Below are 19,138 nucleotides of genomic sequence, written 5' to 3' on the forward strand. Positions count from 1 at the left end.
TTTGAATTATTCATGAGATAATGTTGCTTATGTGTCTTGACATTGAATGTCTGTTATTTCTAAAACCTCAATAAAAGAAAATAATGGGGGGAAAAAAGGTAACAAATAATATGGAGCAATGCAGCCCCTGAAAAAATCTAAAGCTCCTGCACATAAACATGAAGCACATACCGGTAATACAGCTGTCAGAAAGCCAGCACTGTCTGTCACTGATCTTTGAATGTGCACCATTTCTGTGCAAGAATACCTAAGCTCCAAGATGGCGGCACCCAGTATGAGGATGTGATACTTGACCAACCGGCACATTAACAAGAGTTGCTGGCAGTTGCACAGGAGATTAAAAATGTTTTATCAGCAGCTAAGTGAGTAGTAACCGTGCTATTGTAGTTATTGATATCCAGCAGTTTAATTTTCCTTAAAAAAGTCAAACCAAATTATACTGCTATTATGATTAATAGAAATCATATCACCACATATTCAGTGCTGTAGGCTTCATGGTAGCAATTAATAACTCAAATAGTATGAACACATCCAGATAAAATGTCATTTTCCTGCTCCTGAGCAACTGCAGTATAGTAAGATAGAAAGCACACGCAAAACACAAGGTTTTGGGAGAAGTCAGAATAAATAACGGTGTCAGCTGGAGAGAGTGATGAGCGAGGAGGGAGAGGTAAGGCCTGACGGGAGACGACGGAATGATTAATGGAGAATGTCATGATTAAGGGCCGAAACATAAGGGTGGATGAAATCAAGTAGGAAACTGAGTGCTGGAGCCAAGACTTTAAATAAGTGACTTGAAAACTGGGACCATATAGCATTTTTCTGTATAGATGAACAGTAGATAAAAAGTACTGTTGATTAACATCCTTTAGAGGTTCACATAAGTATTTTAAGTATAATAAATGATAATGAACAACTAGGAATTAAAACATTTTATTATATTATTATATTTCAAGTTATTTGCTCTGCATAAATGTCTATTTTGAGGCTTAATCACACCAGGACAGACAAAGATAACAAAAGTCTTGAAAGCTAGCAAGGCGGCCAATAAAAGTATTGTTGTAACTCACTTTTGTTATTTTCTTTACACAAAAGTATTTCCTTTTAATCTCATAATACAGCAAAGTGTGAGTCATTACTGCAGTTTTGGCTTGTGGATGAAAACCAGGTATCTATTAAAATCTCATTATATTAACAGATATTTAACCAGTTAAGAGCAAAGGATATTATTAAAGGGACAGTGTACTGTGATTTATTTTTCCCCTTAAATGAGCTCCCAGTCATCCATTTTACCTGCTAGAGTGTATTAAATTGTTTACAAAATAGTTATTTTACATTTATTTTGTCATTTGAAATATGTTTTTGCTCATCAGAACCTATACTAAAAATATGAATACGGCAACATTCTCTATAGAAAACAAATGTAAACTAGTGGGGTTTGTTCCCAGTGTTTGGAATATGATACACTCTTATCAGTTATTTGCTGAGTACATTGCTCCTTTAATGTTCTCTATATTACCTGCTATACCAGTTGTAAAGCATTACATATACTAGAAATTGCACATTTAAGTTTATTCTAGTAATGAAAAATTTAAAGGGACAGAAAGTGCAAAATTGAATTGTGCATAGGTGCATTTCAATTTTAAAAAGGAGCATGTTTACTTTTTTTTTTTTTTTTTTTGTTTAGCAGAAATGCATCTAGTAAAACTTAGTGTTTCAGCAGCATCAAGATAGCAAATAAGAGGCCTGCTATTCTTGCTCAGAGAGCTGGTGGTGTGTATTGTGTCAGTGAAGACTTAAAGGGACACTCAAGTAAAAATTAAACTGTCATGATTCAGGTAGAGCAGCAATTTTAAACAACTTTCCAATTTTCTTCCATTAACAAAATGTGCAAAATCTTTATATATTTACACTTTTTGAGTCACCAGTTCCTACTGAGCATGTGCAAGAATTCACAGAATATACATATATGCCTTTGTGATTGGGTGTCACATGATACAGGAGGTGTGGAAATAGATATAACTAAAATCTATCAGAAAAAAATCTATCATTTAAAGTTCAGACTAAGTGCTATTGCATAGTCTTTTTGTTGCGCATTCATTGATTGCGCAAATTTTACTGTATTTACTGGTCCTAGATAGTCTAGTGAAAATTAAACTTTCATGATTCAGATAGAGCATGCAATTCAATCAACTTTCTAGTTTACTCCTATTAGCATTTTTTCTTTGTTCTCTTGGTATCTTTATTTGAAAAAGTTGAAATGTAAACTTAGGAGCTGGCCCATTTTAGGTTCAGGACCCTGGGTAGCACTTGCTGATTGGTGGCTGGGGCATTTATAGCATACAAGTGTATTCTGCTGAAAAACAGTAATATATTTTTCAACAAACATATTTGCATACACACTCATACACTCAAGTTAAAGATGGATTGGAGATACAAATGGGCAGTCTAGCCGTGTACATGAAGAACTAGGAAACAGCAAGGTGCACAGTGACTTTATGGGCATTCAGACCTGAAGGGCAGCATTTGCTTCCACTATTTCCCTGCTTCTTTCCCACATAAACTGGCATTGGTACAATGAACATCAGCTGTTGCTAATTCCATTGCTAAGCGGGGAGCTATTTCTTTCACATTTTAAATACAATACAGACCAGATGAGTTGTACAGAGGAGGCAATGGAGTAGCACACCTTTAGCATAATTAAAGGGACCAAATTACTCCCTTAAAAGGGACATGATACACTTGTCTAATGTAAACTTATTAATTAACCCCTTCCCGCCGTTATGATGTTCCATGCAGTCCTAACCGCGCTGGGCTTTAGCACCATTAGGACCGCATGGAACGTCATAGCTGTTTGGCTGTACTGAAGCCATAACAGCTTCCTAACTGAGATCGCGTGTTGGAGGATGAGGCACTCCCCTCCCCCGACTCAAACCGATCATTGAAATCACACAATCGCATGTACAATCGTGTGATTTACATTTTTTATTTATTTGTTTACATTAGAACTTTGTTTAGATGTAACAAATAAGTACCGTCAGGAAGGGGTTAAGTAAAAAAACAACAACAAAAACAAGATGTTGTAATATACTTTCAGAGTAGTATTCTGCCCATTTTTCCTGTAACATATATCTGAATATTTTGGGTTTTCAAAATCTGAGAATTAGAAGTGCACACTGTAGACTTTGCAAGCCTAACTCTGCTATGTATCTGTCCCCAACTGACCTCAGCAGGGGCAATAAGATAAGGCACAGAAAAATAATGTAAACTTTGCTAATAAATGGCAGTGACAAACCTTGCCTGTTCCATTACCAAGTCATCACTGTCTCCTCCAAATAAGTAGTGGGAGGGAGGTTGACCATTAAAAAACAACTGTAGCAAACAAGGTGTTAAAGTATTTAAACGTTTCCACACTTGGTTAGTATGTTAACTATTTGAGGTGTTTTAGCTAGTTAGTGGCAGTACCGTTATCTGCATAGAAGCCTACTAAAAAGATAGTTTGGCTGATTTTGAGAATTAGAGAAGATGAAAAGCAGCAACATTTTTTTTATTGAATTGATTTATGGCATTTAAAAAATAAATAAAAAAATAATAAGTCAGTTTTCAATAAAAAAATACTATCTGTCTTGATAGACAGGGCGGGCCGTGGACTCGGTACATCGCAAAAGAAAGAAATTTATCAGGTAAGCATAAATTTTGTTTTCTTTTGCAAGATGTACCGAGTCCATGGTTTCATCCTTACTTGTGGGATACCAATGATGTACCGAGTCCATGGTTTCATCCTTACTTGTGGGATACCAATACCAAAGCTTTAGGACACGGATGAAGGGAGGGACAGGAACCTAAACGGAAGGCACCACTGCTTGCAAAACCTTTCTCCCAAAAATAGCCTCCGAAGAAGCAAAAGTATCAAATTTGTAAAATTTCGAAAAGGTATGAAGCGAAGACCAAGTCGCAGCCTTACAAATCTGTTCAACAGAAGCATCATTTTTAAAAGCCCATGTGGAAGCCACCGCTCTAGTGGAGTGAGCTGTAATTCTGTCCAGCAGTCTCATAGGCCAAACGGATGATGCTTTTCAGCCAAAAGGAAAGAGGTAGCCGTAGCCTTTTGACCTCTGCGCTTTCCAGCATAGACAACAAACAAAGAAGATGATTGTCAAAAATCTTTGGTTGCCTGCAAAAAAAAAAAAACTTCAAAGCATGAACCACGTCCAAGTTGTGCAACAGACGTTCCTTCTTAGAAGAAGGATTAGGACAGAGAAAAGGAACAACAATTTCCTGATTGATATTCCTGTTAGAAACAACCTTAGGGAGGAACCCAGGTTTGGTACGCAAAACCACCTTATCAGCATGGAAAACAAGATAAGGCGAGTTGCATTGTAATGCAGATAGTTCAGAAACCCTTCGAGCTGAAGAGATAGCAACTAGAAACAGAACTTTCCAAGATAGAAGCTTAATATCTATGGAATGCATGGGTTCAAACGGAACCCCCTGAAGAACATTAAGAACTAAATTTAGACTCCATGGCGGAGCAACAGGTTTAAACACAGGCTTGATTCTACCTAAAGCCTGACAAAAAGCCCGAACGTCTGGGACATCAGCCAGACGCTTGTGCAATAAGATAGACAAAGCAGATATCTGTCCCTTTAAGGAACTAGCTGACAATCCTTTCTCCAATCCTTCTTGAAGAAAGGACAAAATCCTAGGAATCCTGATCTTACTCCATGAGTAGCCTTTGGATTTGCACCAAAAAAGATATTTACGCCATATCTTATGATAGATTTTCCTGGTGACAGGCTTTCAAGCCTGAATTAAGGTATCTATGACCGACTCAGAGAAACCCCGCTTTGATAAAATCAAGCGTTCAATATCCAAGCAGTCAGTTGCAGAGAAACTAGATTTGGATGCTTGAACGGACCTTAAATTAGAAGGTCCCGTTGCAGTGGCAGAGTCCATGGTGATAGAGATGACATGTCCACCAGGTCTGCATACCAAGTCCTGCGTGGCCATGCAGGTGCTATCAAAATCACCAAAGCTCTCTCCTGTTTGATTCTTGCAATCAAACGGGGAAGGAGAGGAAATGGTGGAAACACATAAGCCAGGTTGAACGACCGGGGTATTGCTAGAGCATCTATCAGTACTGCCTGAGGATCCCTGGACCTGGATACGTAACAAGGAAGTTTGGCATTCTGACAAGACGCCATCAGATCCAATTCTGGTGTGCCCCATAGCTAAACCAGTTGAGCAAACACCTCCGGATGGAGCTCCCACTCCCCTGGATGAAAATTCTGATGACTTAGAAAATCTGCCTCTAAGTTCTCTACACCTGGGATATAGATCGCTGATAGATGGCAAGAGTGAGTCTCTGCCCATCGGATTATCCTGGAAACTTCTATCATCGCCAAGGAACTCCTTGTTCCCCCCTGATGATTGATATAAGCTACAGTCGTGATGTTGTCCGACTGAAACCTGATGAATCCGGCCGAAGCCAGCTGAGGCCACCCCTGAAGAGCATTGAATATCGCTCTTAATTCCAGAATATTTATCGGTAGGAGGGCCTCCTCCTGAGTCCACAAACCCTGTGCTTTCAGGGAATTCCAGACTGCACCCCAGCCCAGTAGGCTGGCGTCCGTCGTCACTATAACCCACGCTGGCCTGCGGAAACACATTCCCCTGGACAGGTGATCCTGTGACAACCACCAATGAAGAGAGTCTCTGTTCTCTTGATCCAGATTTATCTGAGGAGATAAATCTGCATAATCCCCATTCCACTGTTTGAACATGCATAGTTGCAGTGGTCTGAGATGCAAGTGAGCGAACGGAACTATGTCCATTGCTGCTACCAAAAGTCTGATTACCTCCATACACTGAGCCACTGACGGCCGAGGAATGGAATGAAGAGCTCGGCAGGTGGTTAAAATCTTTGATTTCCTGACCTCCGCCAGAAAAATTTTCATGTCCAACGAATCTATCAGAGTTCCCAGGAATGGAATTCTTGTGAGAGGAATAAGAGAACTCTTTTTCACGTTCACCTTCCACCCATGAGATCTTAGAAAGGCCAACACTAAGTCCGTGTGAGACTTGGCTAGTTGGAAAGTCGACGCTTGAATTAGGATGTCATCTAGATAAGGCGCCACTGCAATACCCCGCGGTCTTAGGACCGCCATCAGGGATCCTAGCATTTTTGTGAAAATTCTTGGCACCGTGGCCAATCTGAAGGGAAGAGCCACAAACTGGTAATGCCTGTCCAGAAAGGCAAACCTTAGGAACTGGTGATGATCTTTGTGGATAGGAATGTGTAAATACGCATCCTTTAAATCCACGGTGGTCATATATTGACCTTCCTGGATTATTGGTAAAATAGTCTGAATGGTCTCCATCTTGAAGGATGGAACTCTTAGGAATTGGTTTAGAATCTTGAGATCTAGAATTGGTCTGAAGGTTCCCTCTTTTTTGGGAACCACAAACAGATTGGAGTAGAACCCTTGTCCCTGATCTGCTGTCGGAACTGGACAGATAACTCCCATGGTAAAAAGGTCTTCTACACAGCGTAAGAACGCCTCTCTTTTTGTCTGGTTTACAGACAATTGAGAAAGATGGAATCTCCCCCTTGGAGGATGATCTTTGAAATCTAAAAGATACCCCTGGGTTACAATTTCTGCGGCCCAGGAGTCCTGAACGTCTCTTGCCCAGGCCTGAGCAAAGAGAGAGAGTCTGCCCCCTACTAGATCCGGTCCCGGATTGGGGGCTACCCCTTCATGCTGTCTTAGTGGCAGCAGCAGGCTTTTTGGCCTGTTTACCCTTGTTCCAAGCCTGGTTAGGTCTCCAGGTTGGCTTGGATTGAGCAAAGTTCCCCTCTTGCTTTGCAGCAGGGGAAGAGGAAGCGGGACCACCCTTGAAGTTTCGAAAGGAACGAAAATTATTTGGTTTGGTCCTTGTCTTATTTGACTTATCATGGGGAAGGGCATGACCCTTCCCCCCAGTGATGTCTGAAATGATCTCTTTCAGTGCAGGCCCGAATAGGGTCTTACCTTTGAAAGGGATGGTCAAAAGCTTAGATTTTGATGACACATCAGCCAACCAGGACTTAAGCCATAACGCTCTACGCGCTAAAATGGCAAAACGTGAATTCTTTGCCGCTAACTTAGCAAGATGAAAAGCGGCGTCTGTAATAAAAGAATTACCTATCTTAAGAGCCTTAATTCTGTCCAGAATATCATCTAGTGGGGTCTCCACCTGAAGAGCCTCTTCTAGAGCCTCAAACCAAAAGGCAGCTGCAGTGGTTACAGGAACAATGCATGCTATGGGTTGAAGAAGAAAACCTTGATGAACAAAAATTTTCTTTAGGAGACCCTCTAATTTTTTATCCATAGGATCAATGAAAGCACAACTGTCTTCAATAGGTATAGTTGTACGCTTAGCCAGAGTAGAAATAGCTCCCTCCACCTTAGGGACCGTCTGCCATGAGTCCCTCATGGTGTCAGATATGGGAAACATTTTCTTAAAAACAGGAGGGGGAGCGAACGGAATACCTGGTCTATCCCACTCCTTAGTAACAATGTCGGAAATCCTCTTAGGGACCGGAAAAACATCAGTGTAAATAGGAACCTCTAGAAATTTGTCCATTTTACACAATTTCTCTGGAACTACAATAGGGTCACAATCATCCAGAGTCGCTAAAACCTCCTTGAGCAATAAACGGAGGTGTTCTAGCTTAAATTTAAATGCCGTCATATCTGAATCTGTCTGAGGGAGCAACCTTCCTGAATCAGAAATCTCACCCTCAGATAGCAAATCCCTCATCCCCTACCTCAGAACATTGTGAGTGAGTATCGGATACGGCAACTAAAGCGTCAGAAGACTCAGCATTTGTTCTTAACCCAGAGCTACTGCGCTTCCCTTGCAACCCTGGCAGTTTAGATAAAACCTCTGTAAGGGTAGTATTCATAACTGAGGCCATATCTTGCAAGGTGAAAGAATTAGACGCACTAGAAGTACTTGGCGTCGCTTGTGCGGGCGTTACTGGTTGTGACACTTGGGGAGAACTAGATGGCAAAACCTGATTTCCTTCTCTCTGAGAATCATCCAATGCCAAACTCTTATAAGTCAAAATATGCTGTTTGCAATTTATAGACATATCAGTACAAGTGGGACACATTTTAAGAGGGGGTTCCACAATGGCTTCTAAACAAATTGAGCAATGAGTTTCCTCAATGTCAGACATGTTGAACAGGCTAGTAATGAGACAAGCAAGCTTGGAAAACACTTTATTTAATGAAAAAAACACAAATTTTCAAAAACGGTACTGTGCCTTTAAGAGAAAAAAGACATACACAAACTGCAAAAATGCTTAAAATTGCCTCAAATTTTCCGAATTTTTTTACAGTACACCCAGTAAGTTATAGTAAGATTGCACCACAAATATCTAAGCAATATACCCCAAATTGAAAAAAATGGATTGACAAATGTCTAAAACCGGTAAAAAAAAACTCTATCAGCACCTTAGGGGACGATTCTGTGGGAGTAAAGCTTCGATTGGGCCCCAGGACCTCTGGAGACTTTCTTGCTGCTTGCCTGCATCAACTAAGTGCGCAACTGAGGCGCGAAAATAGGCCCCGCCGCTCTCACTCGATGTTGCTGGGGCCTACACAAAAACCTTCTTTTGAAAGCCATGTGGGTTATAAAAACCCTTAAATAAGCCAAGTGTACCCTCAAACATATGTCCCATAAAACACAAACGTTTGCCCAATATATTATACACAAACTGAGTGCCCATAAGATTAGCCCTGTATGTAAGCTAGTAATGCCCCTTATATAACTAGGATTACTGTTTACCCTTCGCCTAATGGGGAAACTGTCAGCCTTTCTGAGTTAACACAGTCTCTGCAGAAAAAACGACTGAACATACCTCATTGCTGTATAGCAAGAAACCTTTCCTTACACTGAAGTTTTCCTGTACTCCTCAGATTCTGTGGGAACAGCAGTGGACCTTAGTTACAAATGCTAAGATCATCATCCTCCAGGCAGAAATCTTCATCTAAGTCCTGACTGAGAGTAAATAGTACAACACCGGTACCATTTAAAAAAACAAACTCTTGAATGAAGATAAACTGTTTAACACCTCTTCTCTTTACCCTTCCAGCTTAGAGCCAGCAAAGAGAATGACTGGGGGGTGGAGTTAAGGGGGGGAGCTATATAGACAGCTCTGCTGTGGTACTCTCTTTGCTACTTCCTGTTAGGAAGGACAATATCCCACAAGTAAAGATGAAACCGTGGACTCGGTACATCTTGCAAAAGAAATAACAAAGAATGAGAGTCATAAGGTCTGTATTGGCATATGCATATTGCATATGTAGACTATTTGATGGGGAGTATAGCAAGTAAATAGCAATAGATAGCTGTTTCCCCGGGTCCCAATAAAAACTTTAAGTAAGCGAATTGCTCCAATTGACTTTTATAACTATACATCATGTTTTACAAAGACAGAGTATATTCTACCTCCCTAGTAAAGTAGCAAGTATGTGATATACATTATATATATGTATTATTAGGCCTATGATCTATTCCTCAGTTATACATTTAGTTTAGGTGTTCTGTTCTTGAGTTTAAATATAACTTCAGGAATTTGCCCTTTAATTTAATACCACCTTGATCAACCATTCTATAATTCTACTATTACTTCCGTATGTTAAATGTTGACTATTATATGTAAATTTCTGGTTCACACAGCCTTACAATGATGTATTTGAGAATCCTCATTTGAATATTGATATATAAATATTCAACTGTTACATATGATAAACAGAGAATTAATGGTACCCTCTTTTTTATTCAATTGCAGAAAAATCTACTAAAAGCTTACTTCCAATGAAGCTGAACTAGCAACTAAAGGCTTCGCTTGCAACTGGTTGGATGTTTGGGGCTACCTGGTGTTGACAGACTCCACAGCAAGCCATTTTGTTTTTCACTGACCGGCAGCACAGCCAATCAGCTAGTGTACTGTCTGTCATCTGAAGAGCCAGGGTTGCTGACCCCTGGCCTACGGGATAGTGCACAGCAGTGTTTCTCTATCGCGGTCCTCAAGTACCACCAACATGCCAGGTATAACTAAACTAGAGCACAAGTGAAATAATCTTGTGATCAGTAACCATTAGAAACTAACCTGCTCTCACCCATCAGCTGATTATTTCACATGTTCTCTGGTTCAGTTACAATGAAAACCTGGCCTGTTGGGGGTACTTGAGAACCACAATTGAGAAACACTGGTGTACAGCAGCTGTACAGCTAATCAGTTTAAAAGTTGTGCTGCAGGGAGGTGGAGGCACAGGCTAGCAACAAACACCCTGCAAGATGCAAATATTGCCTTTAGGAGCCATTTCAGGAAATCTTCCAGTATTTTTTGCTGAATGCATGTCATAAAAAGGTCACTCTAATTTTATTGGTTCAAAACTAGATGTTGAATGCTCTGCAAAGGTCCACAATTTGTTTAGAATAAATAAATTAATGTGGCCAACTGAATTTTTTTTAATAATTGTGCCGAAATATTCTCCAATTCATTAGCTGTAATATGAGATCTATGCCCCCAACTCTTCAAGATTTGCTTTGTTGTCAGTTCTAATATTTTGGGATCATGACCCAGAGGTTACACACATCTGATAAAGTCCCACATCATGCATGAAACGCATAAGATATGTATAAGTCAATGCTGTTGTGCCTTCTTATGTTGAAGTTTTTACCTTTTATATTCCCTAAATGATTGAATTCCTTTTTTTATCAGACGTTTTATAACACTGATCTAAAGAATGCATTTGCTTGGTTTTTTAAATATATTGCGCAGAAACTGCAAGAGAAGCCGCTTAGAATGTGTGGAACTGCTGAAACAAAGATTTAATTGTAGATTGCAAAAATAAAATCAATCTAATGTTGTTTGCAAACAGCTCTGTGGTTGAAATCTCATAAAATAATCTAGCTTTACAGTTATAAGTATTAACGAGAATTATAGGGGATAACATGAACTGTGTGTAAAATGTGCTATTTTCTTATATATATCTTCTTCCTTAATCTTCTGACAAAGAAAGAATAATGTATTAACTATTAAAAAAAAACAATTTAAAAAAAAAAGTTCTAACCTTTTTACCAGACGCCTGGAAATTCCTGATGAGGGACCCTGATCTCTTGTCAGTTCTGAATATATAAACCTGTAATAAAAGTGAATTTTAAACAATGGCAAAAATAAGAATTTTCACTTTCCTTGTGTTAAATAGTGTATAGAGCAGGAAGAACAGAATATAGGAACCCAGGCAGCTCTTACAGTCATTAGTTATCAGAAAAGGAAAGAATCAGATCTTGGGTCCAGGTAAATAAAACAGCAAACTTTATTCTTGGCAAGTTAAAACAGCATACAGCAACAAAGCAGAGGTTTTCATCAGGGGCTTCAGCTAGATAGAGCGTAAAAAGCAGATCTTACGCATTTCGGCCGTTGGCCGTAATCATAGATCTCATTAGTTATGCATTAGATCATGACAATGATTTAGACTTTGTAAGATAGGAGCTGACATATATCAGGAGCTAGGCAGTCTTGGCTTCTGACTTTTTGGATTCTTTTATAAACATCCGAATATATAACTAATACCCTGCTAATAAAAATGATGTACATTCACTGAGCTTGCAACTTGTTCCTCGAGCTCATTAAGGGGACAGTCTACTCCAAAATGATTATTGTTTAAAAAGATAAATAATACCTTTATTACCCATTCCCCAGTTTTACATAACCAACACTGTGATATCAACACACTTTTTACCTCTGTGATTACCTTGTATCTAAGTCTCTGCAGACAGCTCCCTTATCTCAGGGCTATTTACAAACATGCATTTTAGTCAATTAGTGCTGGTTCCTGCAATTAGTGATGGTTCATGTGCAACTCCACAGGAGTGAATCCAATGTTATCTATATGGCACACATGAACAAACAGTGTCTTGCTGTGCAAATCTAATACAAATGCATAAGATAAGAGGCTGTCTGTAGTGGCTTAGAAACAGGCAGACATTTATAGGTTTAAACATTATAAAGTATATTAATATAACAATGTTGGTTGTGCAAAGCTAGGGAAGTAAAGGCGTTGTCTATATTTTTAAACAATAACAATTTTGGTGTAGATTGTCCCTGTAAGTGCAAAAACCTTACAATTTGGTGGTGACATGGAAGATACTTCTCACTAATAAACACAGTGGGCTCATCAGATTAATTCGCTGGACACTGAGTTGCATTGAAAAAAAAAAAAAGATCTTTTAAAGTGAAACCAAGTTATTATTATCAGGTATTTATAAAGCGCCACCAGACTACGCAGCGCTATACAAGTAATAATAAAACTTCATGCATTACATACACAAACAAACAGTATTGGGGTACATTACCGTTGTAGGTGCAATAATTGAGATATACAAAAGAAGAGGAATTCCCTGCCCTTGAGCACAATCAGTAGTAGTTCACTTTAAATACAAAGTGGCCTACAGATAGATAGACTCTCAAGCTTACAATCTAAAGGAGAGGGAATGGACAAAAAAGGTAAAGGAGATGGGAAATATGTCTGATATAAGGCAGGGTAAACAAAGTAAGCGAAGTGTGTGGCGAGAAAATGAGGGTAGAAAAAGATAACAGAATATGGTAAAGTGTCAGTACAGAGGCTGTGAGTGTGAAGTAGTGTCTCTATCCTGGTTCATTAGCGACAGCTGTGCCTAATTGCTAAAGTTAAACATAATTTTAATATTCTGTCTTACCTTGTATTTCCATCTACGTATGTGCAAATCGACATTCATTAGTAAAATTAATTCTAAAAAATGGCCTTAGTCAGTGGTATTTTGCATCAAATTTATAAAAAGTAAAAGTTATTAGTGCCTTGCATTTTTACTGGAATAAATCTGGCACCAAAATAAGCGAAATGCTACAGACCATGGATGTTTTTGGCATTTGTTTTGATGACCAATGCCGGATATTTGCACATCCTTATTAGCATCGACTGCAAGTACTTTAGGAATCTATATATTTCAAACTAGATGTGCAAAGATTTGTTTTTGGTTTTCAAACTGAAAAACAAATTTGAACTAACTTTGTCAAAATGTGTTTACTAGCTAAATGAATTAATAAAAGAATAGTTCATTTGTTAATTTAGTATCCTCTACATATTAAATGGAGAGTCTTCAATAACAAATTAATTTTGTATTTGTTCATTAGCTCATTTTTTTTATGAAAAAATTTCAGCCAAAATAAAAATATATCTTATTCATTCTATAAACAAATAACTATTTTTCGCACGTCTATTTAAAATAGTTTGAACTGTAGATTAAATAAATTTTATCACTTATTAAGTGATACATTGGACTGACAAATCTTGCTAAACTCTTAAATGGACAGTAAAGTCAAAATGAAAACTTCATAATTAAGATAGAGCAAGCAATATAAAACAACATTCCAAACTACTGTTTACCAAATTTGCTTTTGCTTGTTCTCTCTGTATCCTTTTTTGAAGGGTAAATCTAGGTATGCTGAGAGGCGTTTAGGAGCGTGTACATCTTCTAGCAGTCTATGGTAGCTGTATTTGCAACTATGTATAACATTACTATAAACATTGTGGCTGCTAGATGGCTAAAAATGTGTACACGGTCCTGAGCTCACCTAGGATTACTCATTAGCAAAGGATACCAGGAGAACTAAGCAAAATTGATAATAGAAGTAAAATGGAAATTTGTTTAAAATGACATGCTCTATATCAGTGTTTCTCAACTTCATTCCTCAAGTACACCAAACAAGCCAGATTTTCATGATATCTTAAAGGGACACTTTGAGATAGTGATATAAAATGATAAATCGTATTTATAAAAAAAACTCTGCAATAAACTTTCATTATTTGTTTCTGTTTCCTGTAATTCCATTCTGAAATTGTGAGCTTTTCAGTAGAAGTGCAGAACACTGTTATATTCCACACAGCCATTGGCTGCACACTCTAGTGACCTATTTATAACTTTCTTTAATTGGCCACAGCAGAGAAGGTAACCTAAGTTACAACATGGCAGCTCCCATTGTTTTATAGACACTAAAACTTTACACTTATTTTGTCAATATTTAAAGAGCTAATGAAACTTTAAAAAAAACATCTACATGTTATTATCAGACTAATCTTTTCTTTTAATGCACCATTTTATCTAGCATTTATTTAGTGTTTAATGTCCCTTTAACTACAGCATAGGTAAAATAATCAGCTGATCAGTAACCATGGTTACTAACCTGCTCTAACCCATTAGCTGATTATTTCACCTGTGCTATTGTTAAGATAGCCTGGAAGTGTGTCCTGTTAGGGGAACCTAAAGACTGGAGTTAAGAAACACTGCTTTATCTAACCCCTTGGTTAACCATTTAATGTTTTAGTGGTTGGCAAACATAAACACTGGTCAGCACGACCTTTAACCTTTTCCTGATAGAGCTAATTTGTCCACATTGAAACTAAGGCCCCTATTTATCATAGGTCTTGCGGACCTGATCCGACAGTGCGGATCAGGTCCGCAAGACCTCGCTAAATGTGGAGAGCAATACGCTCTCCGCATTTAACATTGCACCAGCAGCTCACAAGAGCTGCTGGTGCAACGCCGCCCCCTGCTGACTCGCGGCCAATTGGCCGCCAGCAGGGAGGTGTCAATCAACCCGATCGTATTCGATCAGGTTGATTTCTGGCGATTCCTGTCCGCCTGCTTAGAGCAGGAGGACAGGGTTATGGAGCAGCGGTCTTTAGACCTGTTTCATAACTTGTGTTTCTGGCGAGTCTGAAGACTCGCCAGAAACACGGGCCCACAAGCTCCCTACGGAGCTTGTTAAATGGGCCCCAAAGTGTGGAACTATCGCGTGATTTCAATGATGGGATCGGGTTAGGTGGAGTGCCTATAATGCTAGACACGCCCTTCATCAGATATTGCCATTTACCAAGCCACTATGGCTTAAGAATAGGCAAATGGCTAGAAAGTTCCATGTCGTGCTAATGGTGCTAAAGCCCAGCGCACTTAGGATGGCATGGAATGCCCTAAAGGCGGGAAAGGGTTAATAATGTTAAAACACAACAAAGAAAAAGTTTCAAACTGAATGGACTTTAGTAGACGCAGGAATAACCATCTCATTAAATATAGTGCCAGTCTGAACAAGGCTTTATTGATTCTTGTTCAATGTGTACAGGGAATAGATGAAAGTGAAAAAACAAACTTTCAGCTGATAAATAGGAGTCTGTTTTGCATTTGCTTTTAGAATTTAATAGTGTCTTGTACTGTTCTAACAAAATAAATGGAAGCACCTGGCTACAATTTCATTTATATTTTCCTTTGAATCTAACATTGGCATCAAACCCTAAGTTTTATATCTACAGCGGTCGATATTAGAGCGCATTCTAGAGACAAATGTACAGTGCTTACACAATTACTGTGTCATGGATCTCTAACAACTATTGACAAGGGTACATCAAGTACAAAAGAGAATATTAAATTGCTCTAAACAAAGATTTAACTTAGTGAATAAATTACATTGTCAGTCAAGAGGAAGACAGTATGTGGATAGAAACCAAGACTAAACTATGTCTGCTGACAAAAATAACAAATTATGCTTTCCTTCGGTATGAGGAGAGTCCACGTCTTCATTCCTTACTTGTAGGAAATACAGAACCTGGCCACCAGGAGGAGGCAAAGACACCCCAGCCAAAGGCTTGAATACCTCCCCCGCTTCCCTCATCCCCCAGTCATTCTGCCAAGGGAACAAGGAACAGTAGGAGAAATATCAGGGTATAAATGGTGCCAGAAGAACAAAACCAAATTTAAGCCTGCCCAAGGCCGTGGTCTCTGCTCATACAGAAGGAAAGGCAATTATTTGGTAAGCATAATTTATGTTTTCCTTCTTAATAAGAGGAGACTCCACGGCTTCATTCCTTACTTGAGGGAAACATATAACCAAGCTCTAGAGGTCACTGAATGAAAACGGCAGGGTAAAAAGAGAAGCAGACCCTGTTCTGAGGGCACCCAAAAACCCTTCTCCCAAAAGCTGCTTCTGCTGAAGCAAAAACGCCAAATATGTAAAATTTTGACAAAATATGTAAGGAAGACCAGGTAGTTGCCCTACAAATCTGATCCCTAAAGGCCTTATTCTCAAAACCCAAGAGGGAGCCACAGCTCTAGTTGAGACTGAGCATTAATCCTCTAAGGAGGCTTGTGTCTCACTGACTCTATAAGCTAAGCGACCATGCTCCTCAACCAGAAAAACAAGGAAGTAGACGAGGCTTCCAGCCTCTAACGCTTCCCAGAATAGACACTAACAAGGAAGAAGTTTAACAAAACTCCATTGTAACCTGAATAAAGAACTTTTAAGGCCCGAACCACATCCAAGTTATGAAATAACCACTACTTCGAAGGAGGATTAGGACAGAAGGAAGGAACCACAATCTCCTGTTTGATGTTGCAATCTGAAACAACCATAGGAAGAAAACCTAACCCAGAGAGAACAGCCTTAGCTGCATGAAAAACTAGGTAAGGGACTTCACATTGCAAGGCAGCCATCTCAGAAACCCTGAGCGATGAAGCAATAGTGAGTAGAGAGTCAACTCTTTGCATAAGCCTAAACGGAGCCTTCTGCAAAACTTAGAACAAGAAGAAAAATCCAAGGAGGAGCACTAGATCTAAACACAGGCCTGATCTAGTCAAAGCCTGAACAAGACTGGTCATCTGAAAGCTCTGTGAGCCTTTTGAGCAGCAAAACAGATAGGGCTGAAATCTGTCCCCTATGGAGCTAACAGAAGGTATTTTCCCAGAGCATCCTGGAGAGAGGAAAGGATCCTAGAAAACCTGACCTTATGCCAGGAGAATCCCCACTCTACATACCAGAAGAAGCAGGTCCTGCACCCATTATGATAGATGCGACTATACACCGGCTTATGAGCTAGAATGAGTAACAACATTCTTTCAGAAAAAAAAACCTCTCTTGGCTAAGATTAAGCGTTCAATTCCAAGCAGTCAGCCTCAGAGAGTCCAGGTTGTGATGAACACAGGAACCCCTCCAGCAGATCCCTGTAACAAGGCCCATGGAGGCGAAGCCCCTAAACTGCGACACAACTCTAGATATAATAAAACAGAGTAAAGCATCTCACTGACATCTGCTCTTCCTAGGATTGACCCTCCACCACAAAGAGTGACATAGCGGAAGAGAAGAAGGTTAAAAGAAACCTCTAAGGAATGCTAGATGTCTAACATATTCAGGATGAAAAGGCCGGAGCCCCACCTGGGTTCAAACCCACCTTCTGCTACAGAAGCGGTGGAACTAAAACTGACGCCTTGAAAGCCTGATTGGCTTCCCCAACTGACTGAATCTGAAGAGTACGCTCATAGAGAAAGTCACTGGAAATGAGCCGACGTGGGCTTCTGCCCACTACCAAACACGAGACCACCCCCCGTTTAGCAGGAGGAACTGTCCTTCTTCAAAAGAAGGTCTCCCCACTGAAAGGTCCCAACTGGTACGAACCCAGAAGACCAAATTTTCCAAGCAGAATGCTCGCTGAGGAACCAAAAGAATAATCGTAAGGAAACTCCCAACCCACGGACCTCCTTAGGACACACTCTCCCCACTGACAAGGAAGCAACAAGGTCAAACCCACCCGGGAGAACTAAGAGAAAGAAATTTGAGAACAGGGAGATCTGAACGGAACACTGGAAATTGATTCCCCATACTGATATTCCATGTAAGTCTGTTAAGACAGATCACCACTACCATGCCAAAGTCATGGCCTCGGCTGTGTCTATCACTCTCCACCCCTGCATCAACAAAGACCAGAAGGGGGCTGGAGAGCATAACCCGATGGTAAATTTGCAAGATCTCAGGATTAAAAGAAAGCTGCCACAGCAGGATTCAATGCTAAGCCTTCAGCTTGCTAGGCAGGGTAGATAAAAATCGAAAGAGAGAGAACAGCACTCTCATTTCAGCACCTATGGGCCTCGTCAGTGAGCTGCAGTTGTATCTCTCTAAGGGCAAGTGTGCATGGAGTCCACGTCTGGTTTCCCCATTACTCTTAGGGTGACCCAAGAGCAATATGCATAAAATTTGAAAGAGAGAGAACAGCACTTCCATGCATGTTCATTTTTATTGTAAACCCTCAGGGTGCACTTTCTTTTTGCACACTATGCCCCTTCACAGAGAAAAAATATCCTGTAGCATATCAGTCTGACCCTGCCCAATGACAGTCCAGCACCGAAATACCAGGCAATTCCTCTCTGAACAAGGGAAGCAACAACCCCAGATGATCGTTTCAGCCTCCTATGGGCCTCCCTGTCCCTTAGACAAAACAGCATCCAGATCCACCCTTGTGTCGACACCAGCAACTCAGGTCTAGATCCAACTCTGAGAATCTAAAAGAAATGAGAAAAACCCTAAAGGTCCATTAGCAAGCAAAGGTAAGAAACCCAGAAAGGCAGAGACCCGGGAACTACTGTAAATTCTGGAAGTAGGATACTGCAACCTTAAACCCCAGATCCCAAGAAGGATCAGAACGAGGTTTACTGTAAGATATGATTCCTAAGAACCGAATTTGCACAAAAAGGATGAAACAGGAAAGACATCCTTCTTCCGACAAAGGAAGGGAGAACCTTACATTCTCCAGCGAAAAGAAAAACTAATAAGCTCTGCTTCAATATCATAGAACCCAATTAGGACAAGGAAACTCTCCCCCATTAGGGCAGGCACCTACAATGGAAGAAAATATTACCGCAGTGTGAAAGATACCGGGACAATGACTCCAAAGGTCCCTTGTCTTCTCTGATAAGATAATTGCCCAGAAAAGAAGCCTAATTCTAGCCTCTAGGACCACTAGATCCATATGATCCAATATCAAGCACCCATCCCAGAAAATACCTAAACAGGTCCAGCCTGTTAACTAGGATAGATGGGCCTGCTGTACCTGGACCGGAATCTAGAAGAAAAACTACTTCTCCTAAGTAGAAAGAATGAACAGACCTAACTAGTATCCACAACAGGTCCTGCATGTCATCTAGGATACGACGTATCTTCCGGAACACTCCCGGGCTAAAACAAAACTCCTTAAGTTCCAGCAAAGCTAGAAAAACTGAA

General features: G+C 39.9%; 1 protein-coding gene across 1 annotated transcript in view; it reads right to left on the bottom strand.

The window, feature by feature from the left end:
- ITGA9 (integrin subunit alpha 9) overlaps nucleotides 1-19,138 on the bottom strand; it is an 838,607-nt gene that overhangs the window by 620,419 nt on the left and 199,050 nt on the right. The window contains exon 8 of the mRNA XM_053714443.1: nucleotides 11,130-11,198. Within this exon, the coding sequence (XP_053570418.1) occupies nucleotides 11,130-11,198 (69 nt within the window). The remainder of the gene's footprint in view (nucleotides 1-11,129; nucleotides 11,199-19,138) is intronic.

Source organism: Bombina bombina, chromosome 5, assembly GCF_027579735.1.
Source record: "Bombina bombina isolate aBomBom1 chromosome 5, aBomBom1.pri, whole genome shotgun sequence".
Classification (NCBI taxonomy): domain Eukaryota; kingdom Metazoa; phylum Chordata; class Amphibia; order Anura; family Bombinatoridae; genus Bombina; species Bombina bombina.